General features: G+C 50.1%; 1 protein-coding gene across 2 annotated transcripts; it reads left to right on the top strand.

Moving 5' to 3' along the window:
- The first annotated feature begins 5446 nt into the window (after nt 1-5446).
- Nucleotides 5447-17550, top strand: STC2 (stanniocalcin 2). 2 transcript variants are annotated; one of them, XM_058034777.1, is made up of 4 exons: nt 5447-5615; nt 7734-7876; nt 10270-10481; nt 13945-17550. In XM_058034777.1, the coding sequence occupies exons 1-4, from the start codon at nt 5447-5449 to the stop codon at nt 14315-14317; spliced, it is 897 nt and encodes a 298-aa protein (XP_057890760.1). In that variant the 3' UTR covers nt 14318-17550. The 2 variants fall into 2 exon arrangements, with proteins under 2 accessions (XP_057890760.1, XP_057890761.1); XM_058034778.1 differs by lacking the exon at nt 5447-5615 and adding an exon at nt 6440-6549.
- The last annotated feature ends 348 nt before the right edge of the window (nt 17551-17898 follow it).

Here is a 17898-nt window from a genome sequence, read left to right as displayed (position 1 = left end):
ATCAAGCAGGGTTTCTGCAGAAGAGCTGTGAGGAGTTTCCATGCTCTCCAAGCTGGATCCCACACTGCAGCCCCGGGTTGGGAGCCAGAGCTGTGTCCCAGCAGGCCGTGGTCTGGATGAAACCAGAGACTCCACCACAAATCTTTTGCAGATCCTTCTTTCCTTTACAGCACTCAGGGGGATTTGCTTTTGGTGACTTTGCTGAACAATTCCCTAAATCAAAGCTGCTTCTTGAAACTCTTTTTTTTTTTTTTTTTTTTTTTTTTTTTCTGGTGGATTTTTCTCCTTGCTGATTTGGAGCCAACCTGGGCATAGGGGTGTACAGGACGTCCAGCACTCCTCTGTGTCAGGCTGCAGCTGCCTGAGGTAGCCACTTCACTCGAGGAAATTATTTGAGGTTTTCTGAGAGCCTCTTGACAGCAGGTAAAGATTGTTTCAGCTGGGGGGAGTGCCAGCTAGAAGCCTCCATAACCTGAATGACATGCAATGTCACAAAAACCCCTGCTGAAACTCACTCTGTCCATGCAAGATGCTGATTCTGACATCAGGGTCTGTCATTTCAGCCATCACTGAGCAGCTCATCTGCATGAGAATTGGCAAATTACAGATGGCCTACAAGTATCTCCTAACAGGAGACCCCTCCATGGATTGTTTTACCCAAGAATGTAACTCTCCACGTCTTGCAGATCTCTTCCCCGTTCTCTCAGGACAGAAAAAAAAATGTACTACTGTGAGAAAAAGGGAGAAATGGATGATTTTTGGTCAAAGCTCTTCTGTGGTGACTAAGCAGACTGCAGTCTGATATGTCTCAGTCTGAACAGCCCCATTTTGATGAGCCTGTCACACATAATTACCAACAGAACTTCCAGTTTTTCTTTAGCTCGTGCAGTAGTCCCAGAAATCCTGACTGTTGGGCATTATCTGCCTTATATGAGTTGTAATCTCATCACATTTTTGTTTATATCCACCAGTAATAGAAAACATGCATATCTTCAGTTTGACTTTAGGAATAAAGTAAATATATAATTCTGGCAAATTGTTTGGAATTATAGTTTAACAGCATCTGGTTCAGATATTCTGTAGTAAATTGTTGGCACAGGCATTGCCACATTTTTTTATTATTATCATTATTGTTATTTGAACCAAAATGTTCTCAGAAACATGTGGTTTTGGTCCAGCTTCCATGTATTCCGTTTTATGACAGCCACAAAGCTGACGAAGTTTGAAACTCAAACTACCTGGGCAGAAGGGATTGTTTCTGGACACTCATTACCCAGCTGATTAACTGAGGAATAAGCAATTCTGGCATGTAACCCGGCGTGTCAGTTGTTTTGGCTTTTTGTCTCAAGGAGTTGTCTTTCTTGAAATACCTCCCCAGGTACAATGTGTACATTCCACCCTGTTTTGCTCACAAATTACATACCTGTCTTTTATGTCAAGTCCAATAGAGCTGCACCAGGTTTTATTATTCCACATTAAAAGTAACCAATTACTTGAGTAAATACCTGTTTTAAAAATATCTCAGAGTGGTTTCCTGTCGCTCTAAATACTGAAATACTCTGCAGCATTTCTGACTCTTATAAATCTTTCCAATGGTTCATATTTTATCAAAGAAGCCACAACAGCTTTAAACCTGTGCATAACTCATTGAGAACATTTCTCAAATATATGATTTTTACACAAGCAATCAGGAAGAGAATATATGAGGCATTTTTAATATAATTAGCTTTGGCTTTTCATAAATTTCATTTTCTGTGACTTTATGGTCAACTTCTGCTCGTTCCTCATAAAAACTAGTTACCAGAAACTCAAAATCGATGATGAGAGGGGAAAAGTGGCTTAAAATACAACCCTTTGAAGCCTCTCAACAGCCCTACATTTACTGAGCCTAACAGGTTCTCCAGTGTCGAATCCCATTTCAGTCACTGTCAGCAGCTTTATTCGCACCATCCGAGAACCAGCTTGTGGGAATTAAATCAACATGTTCCCAGAGCAGGTCCCACACCAGGAGGAACCAAGTCCAAGAGGCAGCTTCCCCCGATCTCCTGACCACGTTCCCAGCAGGGCTTTGCAGCTCCGGGCTGGCCTCGTAATGATGTGTCATTTGCAAGTCAGCACCTTGCACTAAGCCTCGAGGTGGGAAAATTACCCAGGAGAAGAGGCAACATTCAATTCCCCTGCCTTGCTTATTTTCCTCGAGTCTGATGAAATCCCACTGCGCTGCTGGGGCTGCACAGCACAGCTCACTCTAACTCTAGTGTGAAATGTGTTTAGTCACAGATAGAAAGCCCAGAATGCAGACCTTGGCACACCTTCCCCACAGCATCCTCTTCCCTTTTGAAGTCATCGGCCTCTCTGTCCTTCAGAAGTGGGTGTGCTTGCTCTCTCCCTGTGTGCTGGAGCCTCTTGCACAGCATTCCTCAGCCTTCACCTGCCTGCAACGGCCTTGCAGGGACACAGCCCTCTTAATAGTCATGAGGGCAGCTCATCTCCCCAAAGACGCCAAACAATTAAATGCTTCCCATTTCAAGGCAGTTGCAAAACGCTCGTGCCACTGCTTGATCATATGAAGCCTCAATGGAGTTATGAAACACTCTTAAAAAGAAAAGCCTGTGTATGCTAACCAAAGGCAGCTCAGAGTGTATTCCTGAAAGCCAACAGGTGTTCAGAACTTCTGGAAGGAGCTGTGGTCCTCTCCAAGTGTCACTGCTCAAACGTGTCCTCAAACGCCTCGCAGCTGGGCACCACCCTGCAGTCAGGCTCCTGTGTCCACACAAGCTCCCAGTGCTGGAGCAAAGCTGCAGTGCCTTTGGGGTTCAGACATCCCTAAATCACTGGGATTGGTAACTATTCCATAAAATCACCGGGCAGTCCATCCTGCTGCCAGGGAGCGAGTTACACCACGCTCCGAGAGATGCCAGAATTTTTGGAGCATGACCTGTGGATCCCTCACAGCACTCACCTCCCAAGTGCAGCCACAGCTCCCCGACTCCCTAAGGAAGGGCTGGATGGCACCAGGACCCCTAAACCCAGGAACACCCTGGAAGTGACGTGGGGAGAGAGAAAAGCAGGGAAATCCCGCAGCTCTGAGTGCCACCCTCTGCCCTGCTCCGCTGAGCAGGAGGAGATGGGAAATGCTCAATGTGCTGGCAGCCAGCAGATTTCTCCCCCAAAGTGACACCATGAGGGGCTATTTTAGGCACGGTTTTGGTAAGGAAAAGATGTTAAATTAACCTTGATTGCAGCGATTAATACAATAGGGGCTGAAAAGGAGGAGCAGCTAGGGTTGTGAGGCTCGAAGGACATGTCCTGAGAAATTAGGAGACCTGATGGGAGGAATCAAGCAGAGGGAGGAACATGGGGTCTGGAGGACGGAGACTGCACAAAATTCAAAAGTCCAAAGGGTAAAGCATGTCCAAAAATTGTAACTTTAAAAAGAGGCAGAAAGATTGATGAGGAGTGGCTGCAGGAGGACATCAGACTGAAAGCAGCAGGGAAACAGCATTATGAGAAAGCATCATTTGCCAGGCACCAGGAAAAAATATATTTTATATAAATATAATACAAACTCACTGGTTAGAAGCAGTGCATTGGCTGCTATCTCCTGCAACAGAGAAAAACTGCCATCCCTTAAATTCTCCTGCCTGAGTTCAACTCATCCAGCCCCCGGTCTTTCAACGCTCGAGCTAAGTTAGACCTAGCAAAGGCAATTAAATAGCAAAACTCTTCAGCAGTATAAATAGTAAGGGAACAAGGACAAAAGAAGGGCCAGGCACTCCGGGTGAGGTACAAGTGAAGAAGAAAAACCTATTCCTTTAATAGCCCTGCTGTTAGAAAGGGCAGAGCCCATCCCAGGGGCACGGGGGCTTTGCAGCCATCCTCGCTGGCACAGCCAGCTCCTTAGAGGAAAGCTGCAAGTTGCAGTTCCGAAGGCAGCAGCATGTTGATAAAAGGGAATTTCCACACGAGCTTGGCACCGCCGTTAAGAATTTCAACCTTAAAAAAGACGTTGCGATGTCAAACCCTCCGCAAGGATTTAAAAAAAAAAAAAAAATTAAAATAAAACTTCGCAGCGCTCAGCCCCGGCACACAAACCCCCGTGGGCCTGAGACAAGCCCGGGGGAGGCCGGGGCTGCCCGGGGGCTGCGAGGGGGTGTCAGGACGTGCCTGCTGGTGCGTAGCCGTGGAGCCATGGTCCTGCGGCGCGGTGTCACGTCCCGCCGAGGAGACCCTTGCTCGGGGAGGTGTGAGTGGATTTCCTCAAGTGCATTTTGACAGCTGTGAGGAAGCGGGCGGCAGCAGCAGCTGGAGGCATTCCTAGCTGCGCCCCCCCGGCGGGACCCCCGCCCCCGGCCCGGCACAGCGCGCCCCGGCACTGCCGGGGGCTCGGGGGCGGCAGGAGCGCATGGGGCCGGCGGGGTCTGATGAAACATCTGATGTGCATTACGGCAGGGCAAGGGGAGACACGCTCGCCCCTCCCCAGCCAGCGCGGCACTTCTCATCACCTGCTACGGATTTTCCTATGGTGTGTGTGAGCGTGTCCCCCCCACCCCGATCCAGCTACCGGACAAAAGGGAGCAGCCAGAGCTGCTGGGGGGGTCGCAAGGGTGATGCTCTCGCCATGGTCTGAAAGGGGTTCTACTCCCCCCCGGGAAAGCAGCGTCCGTCCCTGTTCGCCCATCCGGGTGTGCTCCCAGGGTACCACTTTCCCCCCTCAAGTGATGCATTTGGCCCAAATCCCCTCGCAGCAAGCAGAGTACAAAATCTCAGGGTGGGGGGGGGGGAAAAAACCGAGGGAGTGGAAGATTTCCAAGAAAGTCATTGCAATAGCTGCTTCGGAAAGGGAATTTTTTTTTTCTTTGAAATCAAGTCTTGCCATGAGGCGGCAGTGCCGCAGGACGGCCGGCGCTGGCAGCCGGCTCCGGGCACGGGCACCCCGCTGCTCCTCTCGCAAGGCCGGCGCGGCTGGAGCGCCCCGAAGTTCCCCACGGAGGGGGTGGGGGGGTGACCGTCCGCTGGCTGCCGCCTCCCTCATGAGCGTGTCAAAATCGCGCTTTTTCACCTTTTTTTTTTTTTTTTAATTATTTTTTTCCTGGTATCCCTCCCTCCCCCGGCACCCCCATCCCCCGGCGCGGCGCGGGTGGGGCGGGGGGCGGGCGGCTGCAACCTGCCGGCGGGGCCGGGCCGGCCCCCGGCGGGCGGGCGGAGCGGGGCGGCGGCTGCCATTGGCCGCGGCGCGGAGCGACACCTGCTCGGCTCCCTCATGCGAGTGACACCGGGGCTCGGCGGGGATATTTGAGGCTCCCTCCGGCGCCGCCGCCGCCACTCCGCGCTCGCCGCCGCGCCGGGCACATGCGGTTCGCGGGGCCGCGGCGAGCAGCGCGCTGGGCCCGGGTGCGGCACCCCGCGGGGGAGGACGCGGCGGCGGCGGGGGGAAGGCGCGACCATGTGCGCGGAGCTCGGCGGAAAGCTGCTGCTGCTGGCCCCGGCGCTGCTGCTGGCCCTGCTGCTGGCCAGCGCCCGGGCGGCCGCGGGCACTGAGGCCACGCACCCGCCGGAGGGGCCGCAGGACAGGACCCCGCAGCAGAAGGGGCGCCTGTCCCTGCAGAACACAGGTACGGCGGGGGGGCACCGGGCTGGCCTCTGCGTGTCCCCCTCCCCTCGCTGCTGCTGCTGCTTCGGCTGCTGCTGCTGCAGCCGCGTCGAGTTATGACAGGCGTTTTATTTCGCTGTCCGACTGTCAGGCGTAAATCATCGCAGGAAATCGGAGCTCGCTCCTAATTACCTTTAAAGCCCGGCTCTGCCAAGCACGTGTTGCCCGTGCCCGGCCGCGGCCCCGCGCCCGGCTCGCAGCGCGGCCGGAGCCCCGCGGAGATGCTGCGAGCCCGGCGAGGAGGAGAAAGTTTCTCGGCGCGGCGTTGGGAAGCGGGTGGAGGGCCGGGGAAAGCCGGGAGGGTCCGGGCATGACCGGGGCTCTGCCCCCTCCGGAGGGAGCCGGGCAATGATGCAACGGGCCGGGGGTTTCTCTCCTCCTCTCCCGCCCCCCGCGCTCCCTCCCCCGGGCATTATCTGCCTAGGAAGAGAGAGTTGGGGCGTGCACTTGGCTGGATCGCTTCCCAGCCGTGCAAAGAGAGAGCGCGGGATCCAGACGCTTCCCTTCCCCCCCTCCTTCATCCCGCCCCCCCTCCCTTTTCCCCTTTTTTTTTTTTTTTTTTTTTTTTTTTAACACTCTCCGTGCTGCGAGACGTGTTTAAACACACACGAGCAGGAATGCACGAATGCCCATTAGGGACTGCCACATGTGAATCACGGCACTGTGCAGTTCTCAGCACGCTGGAGCCAGGACATGTGATCCGGCGAAGGGTTTGCATCCGGATGCCAACACAAGCACCGGAGCCGCGCTCCCGGCCCCGAGCGCGCCCGGCTCCGCGCTCCGCAGCGCTCCACAAAGGGCTCCAGTGCCCCTTCCTTCCCCCCCGGCTTTCCCTCTGTGCTCAGACAACCCCTGCATCCCACCCCTGCGCCGCCCCCAGATGCACTTCAGGGCAGGTAGAAGGGGGAAAAAAATCAAAGGTGGGGGGGAAAAGCGAAAAAGAAAAAAGTGCGGCGGTGATGATTTGGGTTCGAGCGGGTGGCGGGGGGGCCGTGAGAACTCCGGCAGGCTCCGCGCTTCCATCCGCGGCTCCGCGCTCTGCCTTGCAGCGGGTAGGAATTAGACCGAAAGTTGCTGTAAAGACTTGCAAATGGACCGCATGGCAGAGGGGGAGGCTGGGGATGGCTGAAACACGCTGCGGTTCCAGGGGGATTAGGCTGGCTCCCAAGGGCGAACTTTAATTAAAGGTACCACAGGGCACAGAGTACGGGAATTCTTAGCATCCTCAGTTCTGATCTAAAAGCTGCCCCTGTTTAACTTTATCCCCAGGCTTTCTGAGCAACCACCTTCCCTCTGGCAGTACTACTACATCCATTTTTTTTAAAGGACCAGAAACTGTCATGTTAAGAATTAGATTTTGGGGTTGGTTTGGATTTGGGTTTTTTTTTCTTTTTTTTGAAAGTGAGTATTAGACAGCATTTTTTGCAGTATTACATAACATCTGAAAGGGCAGAATGAACACATATGTAACTGCTAGCTCCAGTACATCTATTTTATGTACTACACATAGAAATATAAATATTTTCTATTGATTTCTGCATAGCTGAGCACACAGTTGCATTTTAATACAACTCCTGGTGCAAAGGACTTTATCTATCAGTGGGAGTTTTGCCATTAACTTGAGAGTCATCCTGACAGGCAAAACCCAGAGGTCTGTAAAAAATGTTGTGCTAAATGACCAGAAACTTGCTCAAAGTACCAAAAATGAAAAACTTTGGCTGGCTGGGCCCTGGGCTTCTCATTTTGGCACTTAAATTTGCCAGGGGGGCTTTGCACAAGCCAGAGAGCAAAAATCATGCCTGTCCTTTGCTCCTGAGGAATTCAAGAGCATGAGACAGTTCTCAAGTGAAATAGTTTGACGTAAGCATAGTGGATTTGGCATTTCTTTCTTGGATATCACTTTCATAACGTAATACACCCAAGTTTTGGCCTAATTCCTGCGAAAAGCGGGCACGATTAACCATTGTCACGCATTTTTCTCTCAAATTGATGTTGGTAGCAAAACAACTCTTGTCTCTCTACCCACCACCAGTTCCTGTGAAGAGTTCTCCAGATTAACTCTCACCAATGCTCGTTTTAGCTGAAATCCAGCACTGCCTGGTCAATGCTGGCGATGTGGGATGTGGAGTGTTTGAATGCTTTGAGAACAATTCCTGCGAGATCCGAGGCTTACACGAGATCTGCATGACATTCCTGCACAACGCTGGAAAATTCGATGCCCAGGTAACACGGGGACATGTCCTACCTGCCTGCTTGCTTCTAACACACACTTGGCATGTGCTGCAGCTCCTTAACACACCTTTGCACCAAAAAATTCACAGAGCTGCTCTGCTTGCTGTGATTCACTGATTCACTAGGAATTTTTTGGCTGAAAGGTCCAGAATCAGGACCTCAGGACAGTGATAAAGCAGCAGCCTGTCCTAGGAGACAGGCTGGTTGTAGCTGCAGCTGCCTGGATCCATTCCACCTCCTGTACCCATGATAACTCCAGCAGAACCATTCATAGAGCCAAACATGGGTTTAAGAAACCTGGGTGGCTTAAGCCTCTACACCATGTCAAAGCTGACTATGAGGTGCAACTTGGGCTCCCAATTAAGTTAGAATTATCTCAGTATTTCCCAACAATTACTAAAGTTGGCCCTCAAGACTTGCATACAACCAGCCCAGGCAACCCCCTAAAGCTGCTGTACCCAAGCAAGCCTTGGGTTTGAGCCCTGACGTTAAAATACGTTACTTCCATGGTATGTGGCATTAAGTTTGTCTCCTTCATTTTCTCCCCAGACCATTTATGCATCATTGAGCCATCCTGTTATTATGTCCTGTAAACCTCCTCTCCCATTTCAGAGCGGAGGGAAGGGAACATTCCGACAGGCCAGCGGCATTTGGCCTGAGCAGGCAGCTTCCAGAATAACTTGACTAAAAGCACCAGCTCCATGGCACTGCTCAAAGTGTGGCACAAAGCAGAGCTGTCCTCAGGATGCAGCCTGTCCCATGAGGGGTGCAGGGAGCACTTTTTGGGAGTGCTGGAGCTTTAGGTTCAAATGCTCAAGGATGTACCAAGGGCCTGGCTACTCATTAAAATGGGAATTGCTGCTTTTGTGGGTATCTGAAAACCTTCAACCTAATTTCCAAGGGGCTTCCAGAAAACACTCGTTTATTTTTGCACAGTGTTTCTGTCAGTGGACAGAGCTGACCAAAGGAGTAGGGAAGGAAAGTTGGGAAGGCAGGGAATGGTGCCTGTGGAGGCTGAGAGCAGCCATTGATGCCAGATCCCCTGGTACTGCTCATCAAACACAGCCTGTCTCCAGTGCAGAGCAGGAGACTTAAAGCCCTGCAGCTTTATTTAACATGAAGGTGACTTTAGCCTCTGCTATGACATGGCTTTTCACAGCTCCTCTCTGTACCATCCCCAGTTATTTCAAGCTGCATTAAATGACAAGACTAACACTGGCCATTTTCTGTTCTCTGCTATGAAACCTGAGAATTGATGTCAGTTTGGGTTTATATAAGAATTCTCTTTTTCACCCCTATTTGCCTACTGTGCTGTGTGTGTTTGTTCCTAGAGGGAAGGGCAAGGGAGTGCCTTTGCTATGGGAAACAGAAAGGGGTGAAGCAGCTCTTGGATGAGCAAGAAACATTTCTGACTTGAAATAATTTGGGGACAACATCTGCTTGCCGGTCTGGGTGAATCTTATTTAGTGTCAGTGGAGCTGGGGCAGTGGGATAAAAAAGGAGCAAGGCTTTGGTCTTCATGGAGCACCTGCATCAAGAATCTGAGGCTGATGGAGAGCTGGAGGCATTGCCTTCCATGGCCTGTTCTCAGCAAGGCACAGGGAGTCTGAGCAGAGCTGTAGCTACAGGGTCCAATAAAAGAGGAAAGGAAGGTGAGGTTTGATGCCCACCATAACTGAGTGAAGGAGTCACAATGGTTAAAGAGATGCTGCTAAAGCAGCTTCCCTCCAACTTAATTTTTAGCTTCTTGGTGTGGTTTTCTTAATCTCACCTAGAATTTCTTGCAACAGGCATGAAGACGCTGTAGGATTATGATGATGATGATTAGTGCTGATTTGAGTCCCTCTCTGAGGAAGAAAGTACTGATAGCTGGGGAATAGGGCAGGTGCATATAGTCAATGCATACCTGTCTCTGAGTTTGTAAACTAATTTTAAAATGAAAAAAAACCCTGCAGTTACTGAATGGTATCTTCTTGTGGTCCTGAGGAGCTCAGCATGGCAGGATGCCCTCTCCTTTGCGTGAACCTGTTGTTCTGCCACCCTGGAAGCAAATTAATCCAGTAACTCCAGCACTGAATTACTTCAAGGTGCTTACTTTTGCTCTTTCCCTCGTTGGGCATTCAGCTGCTGGGGCAGAGGAAAGCTCAGAGGAGCAGTGAGGAAGCCCTGAGTGTTTCAGATCCACTAGGGCAGCAAAGCTGGGTAACTTGGCAGGGTCTTTAAGGGCAGAGAAACAGAGAAGAAGGGGAAAGCCATGCAGTGATATCCTTAGCTCTGTAATAACCCTTGACATTGTCCTGCAGAGAAGCAGCTGGCTGGGCATAAATCAGCTGCTGTGCTTAATGGACAAAAATACAGACCTACTCCATTTCTTTCCTTCTCAGGGAAAATCCTTCATTAAAGACGCTCTGAAGTGTAAGGCTCATGCCTTGAGGCATAAATTCAGCTGCATCAGCCGTAAGTGCCCTGCCATTAAAGAGATGGTGTTCCAGTTACAGCGGGAGTGCTACCTGAAGCATGACCTCTGCTCTGCTGCCAAGGAGAACGTCCAGGTCATTGTGGAGATGATTCACTTCAAAGACCTGCTGCAGCATGAGTAAGTGCCTCCGTGCTGGTGCAGTCAGAGCGTGGGAGCTCCTTCCAGGAGTGCCAGTGGGCTGTGCATCTGCCCAAGAGCTGTTTCACCTCCTTCTGGCCTTCAGCACCTCTTGTTTTCCCATGTGCAGCACCAAGGCAGAGCTCTCTTTGCAGGGCCCCTTGAGGTTTGTGTACCAGGGGTGAGATGTGGCTGTGCAAGGGGGTGAAATGAGTTGGAGCTGGATGTGCCAGTCCCCTTGGTGCTCTGGCAAATGCAGCATGGGTGTCTGCCATTTCCAGAGGCATCTCACAATGCTTTTTTTGTTTTCTGAGCTCAAAGGCATCATTTTGACCTCAGTATCCTGTTAGAGGTGACAACTAGAGAAGGGGGAAGAAGGTTTATGCAAAGTTGTCAGCAAGATGATAATTTCTTCTTTAAATACATACTTTGAAATGTCTTGTAGTTAATTGTCCCTGAAAGAGCTGCAGTCCCCCAGGTAATCTCCCATTCATCTTATTCTTTATTAATCTCAGATGCTTTTTAATAAAACATGGGGTTGTACAAAATGAAGGCACAAGTCAGATTTTTGAGGACTTCATTCCTCTGACTGGGAGCACAGCTGTCCTCCAAGGAATGGCAGGCACAAATCCTACTTGCAATTGATCAAAGCTGCTGCATGACAGCAACAAACCAAGCACAAGCTGTTTGCACTGACTCTTTGTGCACAAATGCAAAAATCAGAGCCTGTTTTTCTTGCAGGTGAACATCTCACTCCTGAAACAAGGCTGAGCCACAGCCTGGCATCAGGCTTAACCTTAGAGCATCTTCCTACCACACCTCTGTGCCTTGATATTAGCACAGAAACTCAAATCCCAGCAGTCACGAGAGACAAATTTTTTTGCAGAATCACTTCTTTGGGAATTTTAGCCTTGCATTTTATTTTCCTCACTACCCAAAAGAGCTGTGCTCTGCTTCCCTTAGTGCTGAAAACCACCCCCCACTAATATTTCAGCTGCAGTTGCAGAGAGATGCTTCAGTGCCAATTTGCTCCCATAAATCCTGTGCTGTGGTTTGTTCCAGCTGGACATGGTGGCCTGAAAGCAAAGCCCTTTCCCTGGACATTCCTGAGGCTGGGATCAAAGGCATGGCTGGGGGCAGAGCTGCTGTGCCCAGGGCCATGGGCAGCATCCTGCTGGCTGGGGGAGAAGGGCAGCAGGGCTCCATCCTGCCCAGCAGCACCTCTCTGGGCACTGCCTGGGCTGTGTCAGCAGCTATAAATTGGGTACTTGGCACCAATTAACCCCCCCATCATTTGGGGATGAAAAGAACCGTGCGAGCCAAAAGCCTGTCCAAGGAGGAGTGAGTTATCCTTGTTTTATGAACAGGCTCAAGCAGGAATGCTCAGAGGCAGCTGCTTATTTCTGGGGAGCTGAGCTGGGGGGTTGTTGGTTGGAGAAGAGAGGGTCATTCAGCTGAACACCTATAATTTGCATGATCTCATTTAGCGCTTCCTACGCTCCAGCATCTCCCGGAGTGGGAGCTCGGCTCTCCTATGCGGGACTCCCCAAATAGAACCAGCCAGCCTCCTCACCTCCCCTAAATTTAGAGGCCATCTCTGAAGCTCTTGAATTAAGGAACTTGTTCGAGATCAATAGGCAAGTGTGGCAGAGCTGGAAATAAAATCACGTCTGCTGACTCGCAGCCTTGTGCTCAGTTCAGGTGCTCTGGTCAGGCCGGCTGAAATGCAGAAAGTAAAACAGGCAAGGAGAAATGGGCCAGTATTAATCCGCAGGGCTCTGGCAGGCTCTGAATACCTGAAATATTTGGCAGCTGAGCCACTTTTTAGTCATACCAGCGACCTTTTTTCTTACAAAGATTTCTGCAGAGGTTATGCCCAATTTCAAGAGCTCATTCCTTGGGAGGGACAGAGGTTTATGTCCTTTTGCTGGATCACTTTGTATGCAACGTGCTCAGCTCTCTCTTATCTGCTGCTTTACATTTAAAACAAAACCCTGAGAGCAGAGGAGCAAGTGGCAGCTCTCAGGCTTGTTCTCTGTTGTGCCCTGGCTGTTCTCTCCCGATGAGTGTTCGGAACGCGGTCGGGCAGCAAAGCCTCCTCCTGAGTCAGCTGTGGGGGTCAGGCTGATTTGCTATGGTGGAAGTGGTGACAGGCCTTGGCAGATTGGTCCCTGCTGCATTCCAAGTAACTTTTTTTTTTTTTTTTTTTTTGAGCAGTAGGAACAATCCAACCATGGGAACTATTTTGAGATAGGGGGAATAGGTGGCTCTCCAAGATTAGCGATTCAAAATGAGTTTAAGCGGTTGGTAAAGTTAGACACTGAGCATAATGTGTTGGTTTTTCCTCATCTCTTGTGTCTTAAGTTAATGAGAAGAGATTTAGACTTGTCCACAGGCAGCAGAGCTGGTGGATGGGGTGCCCAGTAGGGGCAGCCTCACCACCCACCCCACACAGCCACGACTGCTGACCCCGGGCAGTTTTCCCCTTGTGCTGTGGCTGGTTCCTGCCGTGGAAGATTTTTAAGCACGTCCTTCTGGGGCTGCAAGCAGCTGAGCAGTTGTGTCAATAGACAACATCAATATTGACCCACAAAACTTGTGACCACAAGTATTTTAAAATTGCTGCACTCGGTGACCTGTGGCTGAGAAGCCCAAGTGCCTGTGCTCAAGCTGCTGGTGCCTTGGGGACACTCAGGGGTGGGTGAGAAGCACAGTGGGGATTCAGCCAGGGCACGTTTTGAGGCCTTGTTTGGCTGGGAAAAGGTGGATACTGAAAGCTCTGTAAGGAAATGAAGAAATAAGACTTGGTGTGGGAAGAAAAAAGTGCCACCAAAGTGGATTCCATTTGTCTGAGCTCTGTTCAGGCAGATCCTGGGTCCAGATAGGATCTTGCCTGTGATGGAGATCAGCACCCAGTGCTCCAGAGATGATGAGGAAAGCCAGAGAGTCTCTAGCTGAGTGAGAAAATGCCTCCCTCTTGCAGACTGGGGCTGGAGAATGCTCTGTAGCTGCCATTCACCCAAATGCAGAGCCTGCTTGGTGAAGCTGATGGCCCTGGGCAGGAGCAAGTGTCCTTTGCCTGCTGTCCTGAGTGACAAGGATGGGAGGGTATGGAAAGAGAAGGAGGCAGAAAGTGTGAGACAGTTCTTCCACTTGCCGAGCAAGTGCTCATCTGTTCTCTGGTGAACATTCCAGTTCTCCCAGAGTATCTCCAGGGGGAGAGCAAGCAAGATCAATCCAGAGAGGCTTTGACAGGATGCCACCGTGCATTTCCTGCAGCAAAATGCCTGATTAGAATATGGGATTTTCCATAATTAACGTGGGCAGAATTGCTGCTGAGTCAGGGGCTGCCAGGGACTCACACCACTGGATTTGCTGTGCCCAGGGAGGGTGAGGCAGATTCTTCACCGATTCCCTGGGGTGGATTTTTAACTTTTCTCTCACCGCTCCCCTTTCCCCGCAGGCCTTACGTTGACCTAGTGAACATCCTGCTGACCTGCGGCGAGGAGGTGAAAAAGGCAATAACCAGGAGCGTCCAGGCCCAGTGCGAGCAGAACTGGGGAAGCCTCTGCTCCATCCTGAGCTTCTGCACCTCGGCCGTGCACGGGGACGACAGGAAGGCGGGGGAAGGCAGCAGGGCCGCTGCAGGCCGCGGGGACATGGCGGCCCACGCCGACGCCGAGCACAGGGAGAGCCCACGAGCAGCCAAGGCAGAGAGAGGTACCAAGGGCCACTCCAACGCCCGGGCCAAAGCTGGGGGCCACGCTCCCAAAGGGGCCCACGGCATCCTGGACCGGGCAGACGAACTGTCCGACTTCTCCGACATCCGGAGGTGAAAAGAGGCACCGGCTCCCCCTTCCCCTCCCCGAAACCTCCTCCCTTGATTCCATCCTCCTGTCTATGGACATTCCAAAGCATTTCCCATTCAGAGGTCAAGCACAGGGCATTGCAAGATATCTATGGACCTCGGCATCAGTGTGTATATAGTAGCAAAGGGAGAGCAGTGGCAATGGGTTATCGATCCAGCAAACTCGGCGCTCGGGTGGCAAAATGTCTCCAGCTAAATTCTTTCCCCCTTTTTATTTTGTTTTTTTTTTTTTTTTGTTATGAAACGGACATCATCTGAAATTTAGGATCTTGTTGGGTTGGGTTTGGTTTTGGGGTTTTTGTTGTTTTTTTTTTTTTTCATTTGGGGTTTTTTTTTTCCCTTTGGTCTCCTTGGCAGGGGAGAAGGTTCCAAGCGGGCTCTGCCAGGCTGCATGTGGCTGCTTGTGGCTTAGCACCTCCAAAGGTTCAGGGCACAGCCTCACAGCAGATGGCTGAATTCCAGGGGGATTTGGTTTCTGCCTGTGGCTGGGAACGCCAGAGCTCAGGGCTCTCTGTGTGAAGCTCTCTAATGAAGGAGCTGCCCTGTCTCTGGCCCAGGAACCGTGTGGTCTGGAGCTCCACCACTCTCTCTGAAGTAACTTCTGAGCCATTGTTCCCACCTGGGCAACGCTGCCTGGTTTTAAGTGCCCCCTGTTAGTTTTTAACAGCTGCATAACTTGACACTTGCTGATCACAGAACCATACCCAGTCACTTCAAAGGCAAGTAATCAGCTTCCAGACAAGGCAACGTGACTGTTAAGACTTGCACAGGGTGTGGAGGACCCCCAAAAGCATTCTCATGCACCTCTGACAGCCCTGTGCATATTCTCTGCTTCCATCTGCCCCTTCAGTGATACAGGTCTTCCACCCTCACAGCCCAAGCCTGAAGGGGCAGGTGTGGGCTCAGACAGCAAAGGACCCTATAAATCCCCATATGTTTAGTTCTTATCAGGGCTGCATTGAAGGCCCATCAGAAGCCTGCCTCTCCTTAGCAGTGTGGTGTGGTTTGCTGGGATGTGGAGCCCCACTCTAACCTGCCTATAGCTTGGTTTATCCAAATGCCAAAGACAAGGAGAGGGGATTGACTTGGGTTTTGTAATTCTTGTGCAGGTAACGACAACCAATCTCCACAGAACGAGTTAGGAAAGGTGAAGAGTGTCAAGAGTTGATTGTCTTTAAGCAGTTTCAAGTGTGAATGAGGTGTTTGGCCATATCTCTCCTACCCCCTATGCAATTGTTATTCTCAGGTTGCAGCTCTGCAATCCTATATTCCCAGATATTGTACTGGAAGGGGAGGCTGCAGCACCCACAGGGACAGGAGGGTGAGCTCTCAGCTTCCTCTAGAGGAAAAAAGGGAGGTTTTCTTAGAAAGTGGGAATCACACTGGGGATTGGAGCCTTCTCATTTGGAAAGTTTGGGAGGAAAGCTGTGGGGGCAGGAAGGCAGTTCAGCAGAGACAGAACGTACCCATGAACCAACGTACGTCTTGCTGCATGGTGGGAAGGAGCTGCATAAACAGGAGAGGAGGGTGTTGGAATTTGGCTACAATTTCCAACTCAGATTTCAGTTCCTGCTAAGTGAGCACGGCTCCTAATAGCTACATTCAGGGTTTAATGCAGGGATCCACCCGCAGAACTTGGAGGCACCGCTTTAAATAGCGACCACGTAGGAGGCAAGAGGGGACAGTTGAGTTGAAAAGGTGTCTCTGTGATCACCAGGTCTTTGCTCAGAGACCTGGCCTCGATCCTGCCCGATTTTAGCAAAGTTCTGTGATGAAATTTTCATTTGGCTTCAGTGGGAAGAGCTGGGATCAGGCCAGGTGCTGTAGCAGCAAAGACCTCGGTGATGTTGCAGTGAGTGTGGCGTCTGCCCCGTGGGGCTGGTGACAGCTCAGCCACCCCTGGGACACCCAGGCTGCCCCACAGAACACCCTGGTGTGGGCCTGACTCTCTTGGCCACCTCCTCTGCTCCAAAATCCTGCTGGTGGTGCCCCAAGAAGGTTTCTGGCACGTGCCTCCGTGGGTTTCCTGCAAGTGTCCTCTCCCCCTTGGTGGCATAGCACCACCACGAAGAACAAGCTCAAACCAAAAAGACAATCCAAGCATTTTAGCACAAAAAATGATAAAAAAAAAAAATAAAAAAAAGCTAACACAAACCAGAAACAACAACTTGCTACCAATGTTCTTGCATTGAACTAAAATAAGATCCCTCTGTCATTAGAGGTCTTGATTCATCAATGGGAACCAAACAGAGATCTACATCTTTGAATGTCTCAGTCAACATATCACCTCAGCATGCATACAGTTTTATTTGTATTCATTGGTTCTGTGGGGAAAATTGTGTATTCCCCTTGTTTAGTCAATGAAAATTGGGGAGCTGTGGGTGGGAGGGATTTTTGTATAAGGCATCATTTTTTTTTTCCTCTGTGTGTGAAGATTTTATGTGTTCATCTACTGATTCCACATATGCTATTATTGTAAATATTTAACATTTCTATTTATTATAGTGTCCCCATTTAAAAAAAAAGAACACTGCTGGCTATGATAATTTAAACGTATGTCATGACCTGTGTTGTATATATTCATGCCACTAGTATGGTTTTTTTATGTTTAAAGCTGCGTAAATATAGTTTTATACAGTTCCATAATGTTATTGACAGCATAAATCATTTATTTATTGTTAAACCTTTCTTTCATATCTAACAGATAGGGTGTGTTTTACCTGAGATTATTTTATTGTGACATCTACATAGCCTTAATTCTTTATAAAAAAAAAAAAAGAGAAAAAAAAAAAAGTCCATTTAGATACTGTATGATGCTTTAATTAACATTCCTTATGAACTTGCTGTTCATGAAGGAGGTTTAGCTTAAAAGCCAAGGTATGAATGTTTCCTTTATGCTTTGCATCTGGAATGAGCCTTGTTCTGGAATGAAAATACTGCGAGAGAAGCAAAACGCCTACAGGAAAAAAGATAGCAGTAAACCCTGGCAAATGCTGTCCTAACTTACAGTGCTGAACTAAAAGGAGAAAAATAAAATGAAATAAATAAATAAAAGACAAACTGTCTTTAATTCCAAATCTCTGGGAGAAAAACATACTAGTTTTATCTCATGTAGAGTTTGCAGCCAAATAAGCTTGTAAATAAAGAAAATGCATATGGCTTTAGACAAAGCTCTGTACCTTTCACACACTATTATTTTCCTTAAACACTAATAAATGTTTGGAGTAAGTCTGTGGCTGGGTTTTGTGTAGCTGGAATTGCAGCTGCTGTGAGATAAGGGGTGGGGGAAGCGCTCTGAAGCTGAGCCAGCAGCCGCAGCCAAGCAGGGCTGGGGTGACCTGGCTGCTGGTGCCCCCGGCCAGGCAGTGCCACAGGGACATGGGGACAGAGCCAATCCCCCCTTCAGAGCAGGGCACAGGCTGTGTGCCATTCCCCAGGAGAGGGAGACCTCTCTGCTGATGGCTGGGACCTTGAGGCAGGAGGGGAGATTCAGAACCAACCCCAGGGTGAAAAGCAGCGAGCAGAAGCTCCTGCAGTTCTCCAGCTCAG

The sequence above is a fragment of the Melospiza georgiana genome, chromosome 15 (genome assembly GCF_028018845.1).
Source record: "Melospiza georgiana isolate bMelGeo1 chromosome 15, bMelGeo1.pri, whole genome shotgun sequence".
NCBI classification, from domain to species: domain Eukaryota; kingdom Metazoa; phylum Chordata; class Aves; order Passeriformes; family Passerellidae; genus Melospiza; species Melospiza georgiana.
This window is presented reverse-complemented; position numbering and strand designations above follow the sequence as displayed.